Source organism: Eptesicus fuscus, chromosome 15 (genome assembly GCF_027574615.1).
Source record: "Eptesicus fuscus isolate TK198812 chromosome 15, DD_ASM_mEF_20220401, whole genome shotgun sequence".
In the NCBI taxonomy this organism is placed as follows: domain Eukaryota; kingdom Metazoa; phylum Chordata; class Mammalia; order Chiroptera; family Vespertilionidae; genus Eptesicus; species Eptesicus fuscus.
The window spans coordinates 31,378,548-31,388,094 of NC_072487.1; the positions used below are offsets into that span (position 1 = coordinate 31,378,548).

At 45.4% G+C, this 9,547-nt stretch overlaps 1 protein-coding gene across 1 annotated transcript in view; it reads left to right on the plus strand.

Annotated features, from left to right (window-relative positions):
• The window catches only part of GLIS3 (GLIS family zinc finger 3), a 452,130-nt gene extending 450,519 nt beyond the window's left edge, over positions 1-1,611 (plus strand). Inside the window, exons 9-10 of the mRNA XM_054727311.1 lie at positions 139-321; positions 1,438-1,611. Of these exons, the coding sequence (XP_054583286.1) occupies positions 139-321; positions 1,438-1,574 (320 nt within the window). The 3' untranslated portion in view covers positions 1,575-1,611. The remainder of the gene's footprint in view (positions 1-138; positions 322-1,437) is intronic.
• The last annotated feature ends 7,936 nt before the right edge of the window (positions 1,612-9,547 follow it).

A 9,547-nucleotide genomic window follows, 5' to 3' on the forward strand; every position in this document is an offset into this window, starting at 1 on the left:
TTAGGAAGTTTTACAGGTGAGCTTAAAAGTTAAAGGCATTTTGTTATAGGAATCTAGGCTGAGTGAGGGTCTAGCTGGGTTGGAATGATCTTTGGAAGTTGTGCCTTACAGGAGCCCAATGCTGTGCTTGCATTTCAGGATTTTACGGGCAGCTGCAGACATTCTGCCCCCCACACTACCCTGACTCCCAGAGGACCATGCCACCCAGCAGCTCCTGCAGTGTGGTGCCTTCCTTTGAGGACTACTTGGTCCCCACGTCCATGGGCCAGGCTGGTTTTGATGTTTTCCACAGAGCCTTCTCAACTCACTCGGGCATTACAGGTGTGTTGGAGTCTGACTTCGGAACTCGGGCAGACTGGCAGGAGAGACCAGTTGAGTTACCTGTGAGTGGCTGGGCTAGACTTGACGCTGCACATAGCTGCATCAAATCCTGTTGAATCCACCTCTGAAATGTCTCTCCTCTTCACCGTCCTCTCCAGCCCCACTCCACCACCCTAGTCCAGTTACCATCATGTCTCCCCAAGACAACACAGACAGCCTTCCAATGAATCTCCCTGCATCAACTCCTGTCTTTACCATTCTGCCTTCATGCTTCCAAAAATGAAGGCTAAAATAAGTAATTTGTCTGCTCAAATACCTTCGTTCCCAGTTGCCTAGAGAATAAAGTCCACTCTTTTATAAAAATTTATCTTTATTGTTGAAAGTATTACAGATGTCCCCCTTTCTTTCCCCATTGACCTCCTCCACCCAACCCCTGCCCCCCTCCCAGGCCTTCACCACACTATTGTCTATGTCCATAGGTTATGCATATATGCATACATGTTCTTTGGTTAATTTTACCCTACCCCCACCTCCCCACTCCCCACCTTCCCTCTGAGATTTATCAGTCTGTTCCATGCTTCTATGTCTCTGGGTCTATTTTGTTCATCAGTTTATTTTGTTCATTAGATTCCTCATATGAATGAAATCTCTGAGCATGCCATTCAAAGTGCCCATGAATTAGGCCTGATTAGACTTTCCAGAACTCCCTCACATATGTCTCCTGACATGTTCTCACCTCAGCTTTGCCATCACACTTGGCCCCACATGCCCCTCCCTCTCTCTCTTTGCTCCCTGTTTCCTCCTTCTGGAATGCTTTGTGTGTTTTTTTAACCTCCCCTCCTGTAAGAATCCCATCCTTGACTCAACTTTAATATTACCTTTTTTTGTGACCACCCTCACCCTTCCCCAGAACACTTCACTTTTACTAATACTCAGGACATATTTTGTGCCAAGACTTATATTGGCCATCTGTCTGCACCCCAGACTTCTCTTCCACCTAGATGCCTGAGGACTGAGACCTGCTAATGGGGCTAGGTCAGCATGATCGCTCACTGGACCCCCAGTGGGTATGGCAATGTGAGGCAGGTGTTGACTCCTGTGTTTGTTCTCTTCCAGTGTACGATTTGCCTTCGGGTTCCTCAAGTCTCTTCGGAGAATCTCTTCGCAGTGGGCCTGAAGACACCACGTTCTTACAGATCAGCGCTGTGGACCGCTGTCCTAGCCAGCTTTCCTCTGTCTACACTGAAGGGTAACCGTTCCGCTGGCCTCCACTACCACTGGCATCCAGAACCTTTTGTTGCTTGCCACCTGTTGTGTTCATAACCTCATAGACTGCCTGAAAAGGGTGGCGACCGAGTCAGTGGTGTCTGTGAAGTCACAGATGTGTCCTGGAAGGCAGGGCTGATGGTCAGAGCTGGGCTTTGCGGAAATGTTTTCATTTGTTCCTTGTTCTCTCTGGGTTTGCTGGTGACCAGCAAGACTGTCTTTTCAAAGGGAATTTAGACTCTCTCTCTCCCAGATACCTGTTTCTTCCTGGCTGTCAACCCTCGGAGGACACAGATGAAGTGATGGGCATGTGAAAATGTAGTTTGGGGACTGCCCTCTCTGAAAACCCTAAATAGAGAAGGACAATGCAAATTGTCAGAAACACAGTGAACTGCCCCGCCCGTCCTTCTCTTCACTGCTGGCCAACGCCCAGCCAGGCATACAGGAACCCCAGATCTGCAGCATAGGGTTCAGCATCAGGGTTAAGCATCAGCCAGCATTCCAGTGAGCTGGCTGCCTCTCTTTCTCTCCTCTTCGATATCCCCATGCTAACCAATTGCTTTTCAGTGTTTCTCCAAAAGCAAAGTGAGGAGGTTCTGTTAAGTACAGGCCCTTGAAAGGCACTACAACTTGTTTTATATTCCAAAAACCTCTCTTAGTTCCTTCATTTTAAAGACTTGTAATTTACATCTACTTTAAAGGGAAAAAAATATTTAGAAGTCTGTTCTTTGGATGCAAACTATTTTAATCACCCCAGCTACATACATTTTGCCACAGCTATGTGGCTCTGCCTGGCCACACCTCACAGCACCTGTGAGCACTCCTGGAATGCTAGTTTTGTATATAGCAAAGGCTACCTGAGGGAAACGGGGTGAGCACACCCTCTTCCCAGTGCTGTAGCAGGAACCCTAGCAGGTTAGCTGTTCGGCAACTCCACCTCAAAGACCTTGTTCAAAGTAAAAGGTCACACAACTGGTTCACTCATTGCTTCTGCTCTGGTGCTCTGCCCAGGGAAGTGCTAGAAGATGTGAGCACAGGGACTCACTGAGTTATGTTCCTAGGTTTTCTCAGAAAACCAAACTAGAGATGCCCTATGTCGTTATTTTGCACAGCCTTTGCTCACCTCCCTCAGGATATCTTCCATCTGTCTGTCTCTCCCCTGTGCTTACCTCTTTCTATTTGCATTGTTCTCACCCTCTCCGTGACTGTGGTTCACACATGCCCACCACCATCATTATCTGACCATCAACTGTTAGCAAGGTCCGGCCCCAGGAGGGTAGAGGACACAGTTCTGGAAAGGTGGGCAGAAGAAGGCAACCTTTTTTTCTGAAACTCTGGTTTGAGGGCACTGGGCCATTTGATATCAAGCCTGAAGAGGAAGCCATTTCCCGTGGCACCTTTACAAAGCTTTACGAAGATCCTGAGTCTGATGGCCTGGGCTATCATAATGAGCCCAGTAAATTTGGACATTCGAGTACTGTCACATTTCATGCTTTTTTCTCTTTTTAAAAATGTTTTAGGAACAACAAAGAAACAATGCTGTTTGTCAAACAGAAATAATTACAATCTTCAGTGAGATAAGTACACAATGTGGTGTCAGACTTGGGACCCGGGGACAGGTGTATCCTGACAGGTGGGTCCTCCCAGTCCAGCTGCGCAGTCAATAGTATTCGGCCTGCTGTAGGATTTCATTCAAACATGTGGTAGAATGAGATGAATAAAGCACCAAGCATGGGTCTGTTTTCACAGTGCACCTGGTCAGTCTAGTTCTCTGACCAATGAGCTCTGATCTGAGAAAAGCCATCGTACAGACGCCCAAGTCTGCAAACGGGTTATCCACTTGACAGACACCTGCTCTACTTTATGAGAGGATGCCTGCTGGGCTCCCTTTCCAGATGAGTCCTCAGACTGCAGGGAAAGTCTCCTCCTCCTTGCAGACTTGGTGGGTTGTGGCCGTTGGCCAAAGCAAGGACACATGCATCCTAACACTGGCATCCCTCCTGTGTCCTTTGTCACACTCTGGGAAGAAAGGAAAGCTTCTTAGAGAGACAGTCTATTCATTCTTAATACTGAAGCCTTTATGAGGAACATGTTATTTTTGTGATGAGGAGGAAAAGGATTGAAAGGCAAGGTGGTTATTGCAGCTGATGTTGTCACCCCTGCCTGTGGCTTTATAAAAGTTAAAGTTGAAAGGGGGAAGGAAGACGAAGCCAGAAGCTGAGCCTCAGAAACCATGGATGCCATCTCCTTTGGCTGGAGGGGATGCTCCCGTGCCAGTCTGTCTCACCGTGGCTTCAGGGGGGTCCTGCCCCTCTCATGCTTCACTGTGGCTGGAGGGAGCCAGGGCAAGCCAGGCCTCAGTAGCACCTGTAGGCCCTCCTTCCTCAGTAAAAATTGGGCCGGCCCTTAGGAGGCATTCCTGTTAGCAGAGGGCATGCAGGAAGCAGGGCCTAGGGCTGCCTGCGACGCTGAGAGCCCTTCCCAGACCCTCTGTGTTTCCTGATGGTGCAGGTCTGAGCTTATGGCCTCGGGACAGGACACTCAGGTTCTGGCTAGACTCTGCATTCTGTCCTTAGGTCCCAGAATCACACCTGACCTTAAAATGTGTTTCTTGCTTGCTTTTGCATTGCACAGGATTTACATATGCTTTCATTATAATGTTCGTAGCAGTAAAAATGGAATGTTCAAAAATTTATTACCTTCCACTTTTTGGCCTTTTAGTCTTGACATGTAACCATTTTCATTAACATCCAAACAGAGATTGTCATTACTCTTTTTTTTTTTTTTAAAGTAAAAACCAGTGCCTAGGAAAATACACGCAGCCCAAAGCCAATTACCCTATTACATAAAAAGAAGAAATCAGTATGCCTAGAGACATATCATTTGCTGCATTGTCTTCATTCCCTAAAGGGACTGCATCAAAGCGTCAGTTGTAATTCATCCTCGGATCAGCTGTTAAGTATTATTTAAATATTTACTATCCGTTGGGGTCCTTTTCCCAGTCTCCCCCAAATTACATAGGCTATTTTAAAACAGACGGTAGGTCTTCTTCAGTGGCTCACAGCAGCGTCCACTGGTGAAACTGAGTGTTGGTTTGTTCTTGAGTTTTTACATTTCCAGATATTAAGCACATTCACGCACCAGAATGGAGGTAAATGTTCATCGCCCCACCCAGAAACCTCGACTGTTCAGTTGCCTTGAAGTATTGGGAATAGTGTTTGTAAATGATTTAATTATTTGGTGTTTTATTGGACTGTTTGACCATGTCATTTTATAGCAGCATTTTTTAATGGCACTTTTTGTTGGTGGTGTGGAATTTCTGCGGTTACTTTTTTTTTTTTTTTGCAACGGATAAAGCAAAAAAGTCACACCACTCATTGGAGAAATAGTGAGTGTAAAAAAGAAGAGATTTATTTTGTACAGACAGCAGAGCATCCTGTGTAATGTTGCTGACATACAGCACTTTGGGGGCAAAAAGTGGAAATCTGTTTTCCATAAATCACACAGACTCTTGTATATAGTTATATACACTCACATAGAGAAATGAACTGCATATATCATACTGGATATGGGGCCGATCTTACTCTAAGGGCACATCTGGTGCTTATTGTCATAAATCTTTTAAAGAATTAGGTACACTTTTTTTCTATTAATATGTATAGTTTTGTGATTTGTCACAGTTATGTTTCATATAATCATAAGTTATTTTGTCTTGTTTCATGAAGTCCTTTTTTATGTCAAAAGTAAAATGAAGGTTTTGTGCACTTGGTACCGAATAAAACTGGAAATGGAGGCTATGCCCACCGCTTGAAACCCTCCCTCAGCATGTCATTCCAAAACACAATGGTAACAACTGCTTTTTGTTTGTTTGTTTTATTATTTTGTTTTGTTTTACCATCAGCCTCCTTTATATTGAGATGGTAATTATAATTAAAAGCAGCTGGTGGGAGAGGGCGTGTCCAAGGCCAGCTTTAAAATGCTGCATTGCTCTGGGCCAGAGCTGCAGCCTGGATTTAATTATAGATATGAGGATGGAATGGCAGTAAAAATGAATGTGTCCCTGAATCCTTTACATGTTGGGAGTGTCCATAAATAAAACATGAAGTTTTATTTCATCAGATTTAATTAAAGCTTTTATACATGTTTTATTGGTTATTCTATTAATCCGCTTCACAAACTGGATAAATGTGTGCTAGGGTTTGGGGTTTATTCGTGTCTTCTCAGTGTAGTGCTACATCATGCTTCAGAAATGCCTCAAGTGCTTGGAGCTCCAGGTGATGGGGTTTCAGCGTGCTGGCCATTGGTGGGGTGGGCGTTTTCTGTCCAGTTTTTCTAAAGCCCTGTAGAGAAAGACACAAGGATCAGCTTCAAACTGACCTTTGTTACAGGCAGATACAAAGCAGAAGGGGTGATGGCCCCAGGCACTGTGGCTCTTCTGCTGGGGGACAGGTGTGGTTCAGGGTTTGGAGATGGAACTAGTGCTGAGAAGACACAAAGAGCTTCTCTGCTCCCTAAAAGGAGGCAGCTGGCGAGAAGTCAGTCCAACCTCATTAGAGAATAGTTTGCTATAACTGGTAAAGTTGAAGATACACATACATAGCCTACAATTCAACAGTTCTGGACTTTTGCATAAGTCAATGATGGTTCAGATACAAGAGTTCATTGCAGTGCTATTCACAATAGCCCCAAACTGGAAATGACCCACTGCCCAGCAACAGTAAAGTGAATAAAGGAACTGTGCTAAGGCAATACGGTGGAATACCACGCAGCAAGGACGGCAACAGAACTACAGCAACATGCAGTAACTCAGGGCCAGCCTCTCAGACCACTGAAAGGAAGCAGCAAGACACAAAGCAAATACAGTGTTGTTCTATTAATATACAGTCCAAAAACAAGCAAGATTCAATTACAGGAGTCCCCCTCGTCCTCGGCTTCACTTTCCGAAGTTCGGGTTACTGGCAGCCAACTGAGGTACAAAAACATTAACCCTTTGCATTCTCTTGCTTTTTTCTCGATTCATTTATTCTAATGCTAACCGTGCCGAGTCACACTCGACATCCGAGTGCAAAATTAAAGGGAAAATTCCAGAAATAATGTGTTTCCCATCCATGGGGGTGTGGAGGAGGGGAGGTTTGCGGTTGAAATTGCACGCTGTTCTGAGCAGCGTGAGGAAATCTCGCGATGTCTCGCTCTGACGTGAATTACCCTTTAGTCCAGCGTCTCCACGCCACTTGCGCTCCCTCACGCCTCACGCAGGGTGCGCGTCTCCATCTTGTTTACCAGGTTGCCCGGGTGTTTGCGCGCAGGTAACCCTCAGTTTACTTAGTGATGGCTCCGAAGCCCGTGGGTCGTGGTGCTGGCGGTTGGGATGTGCCGCAGAGAAGCACACCGCGCTGGTCAGGCATCGTCAGGTGCGCAGGCGCGGCCTAGCGCTTCGCCACCGCGTCTTCGTCTTCAGCTCGCTGGTACCATCTCAAATCATAAGAAGGTGAGTCTAGAACGGCATTTAGAGCGAGCCTATCACAGAACTCTGACTGCAGTGTTTCGTCATAATTGTTCTCTTTTATTAGTAGCAGTTAATATCTTACTGTGCTTAACTTACAAATGAAACTATATCATAGGTACGGATGTGTAGGAAAAAATACAGCATTCGTAGTTTTAGGCATGCGCTGGGGGTCTTGGAACATGTTTCCCGCGGATAAAGCGGCACTACTGTATGGAGTGTAGGTGGTAAAGTATAAAGAACAGCAAGGAAGACATCATCGAAAGGCCCCGGGGACTGATGACCTCTGTTCAGGAAGAAAGGACACACGTGGAGGACTCGGAGGGGATGACCAACAATCTTTTATTTCTTGACAACCCCACGACCAGTCATACTGGTGTTCGCTTTATAATTATTTAACTATCTATAGGTACGTGTTGTATACTTTTTTTGTGCAAATATCGGTGACGAATAAATCTTACATCCCCTACGCCAAGGGCCTACAAACTTTTCCTGCAGAGGGCCAGGGGGACAGGTGTCTCAACTGCGCACCTCTGCCATTGTGGCTCACAACGGAAACACACAAAAACCTTCCTTCACCTTCTGCCCAAACTGTATTTATGGACACAAATGTGAATTTCCCATAATTTTCAGATTTCATGAAGTATTTTTCTTATTTTGATATTTTTCTATTTAAAAGCACACAACCACCTTCATTCACATTCTGGGCAGGAACAAACCAAAAAGGCAAGGGGTGGGATTTACCCCATGGGCCGCAGTGGGCTGAGCCTAGTTAACTGAAGGAGCAACCCCTGGTCTTTCCCATAAACATCCCCCCAAAGAAAATGCAGTTAGGAGCCCCTCTGACCATTCTTCTGCTACATTGGGCCCTGTTCCTGGAGGGAATTCATGAGTTCTGTTGATGAAGCTTTTCTTTGTTTAGATGCTGGGTTCTGCTTCCCGGGATACAGATGAATGCTTAGAGCCTCAAGTGCCATTCGATTGTATCTCTGGATTTGAGGTTTTTAATAAAGGGAGCTGGGCTTAGAGAAAATCTGTGAGAATTGGAAAATGAGCACCCATTCTTTCCAAGCTAACCAAATATTTGCTAGATCTTGGCAGCCATAGCCAAACTTTGCCTCTGAAATGCTGAGGGGTTATAAGTAATGGGAGATTTCATTTTTCTCAGGCCATAGCTCTTGTGAAAAGCCAGAGCTTCCCCTCAAAATCTGCAGTGTTCTCAGGGCACGGAGATTCGGGGTTTTATGTTCAAAGACTCCACTGAGAAATGGTTGGAACAGAGTCGAGGGGCTTGGACCGAGTTTGTACCCCTTCCACCCAGCAGGAGAGCTGCTTCACACTCCAGCATCTTCTCTGGACCCTGGTTTCCCATAATGCCTAGTTCCCAATTCCCTAACTTGGGGGTTTGTCAGCCCTGACAGTGCTGCCTCTCAGCTACTCAGAGAATGAGACTGAATTCACATGGGGCACAAGTGTATGCCTCTCTTTGTATGTCTGGCTGGTGATAACATTGACAGTTTCAAAATATGGTTATTCACAAGCTCTGAGAGATTTGCTAAATCGTAGCATGGACTAAACCCTCTTCTGCGGTCTCCCTGGAGGTTTCATGTGCTTCGATTTGTGTATTGTGTATGGTTCTGATCTTAAAGTGGCTGGGAACACAGTGGCTTGGGTCAAATAACCTGAACTTTATAAAGAGCAGAAAGCTTAGAGAATATCCAACCTCCTCATTTTACAGAGGAGGAAACTGGCATAGTTTCATTCATTCATTTGTTCATTCATTTAATCCTTTAACATTTATTGTGTTAAATAAACAGGTAGAAGTCATTCTTATCCTCACAGATCTAACAACTGGGGGATTCCGAATATCAAGAGCCCGAGAATATTGTCTCAGGTACTTCTTAAAAATGCCCATTCTAGAGCTATTTAATGTACACCTCAGAGCAGCTAAGCTGGAATTTTTAGGAGTAAGACAGAGGCATTTGCATTTTTAATAAGCTCCCCAGATGGTTGTTTATACAAACTAAACTTGACACCATCCCCCTACCGCATATAGTGGAGGAGGCCAATCATTTAATAGGACAATGCCATATAATAAAAGCTAAGCGTAAGGGGAAGAGATATTTCCACTCACTCCCTGCTTGGTGAGACAAGAGCAGCGTCAGAGTTTCTTGAGGGTAGGGGTGGATGCCTGAGCTAGTCTTGACAGTTAAAATAATCTTTAAGAAGCAAAGAAGTAGAGGAAGGATGGGCCAGGCAAGTGCAGAGCCATCAAGAGAAAGAGCGTAACAGACTGGTTGGAGAGTTAGATGTGGTTCTGTCTCTGGGCTCTGAGTAGTGGTTCTCTCTCCCTGAGCCCCAGCCCTTCTTGCATCTGCCTGAGAGCTGAGGGCGTTGTTTCCCAGTCCAGCAAGGGATGGCATGTTACCAGTTACTCTGTAAAAATAGGGCTCCACT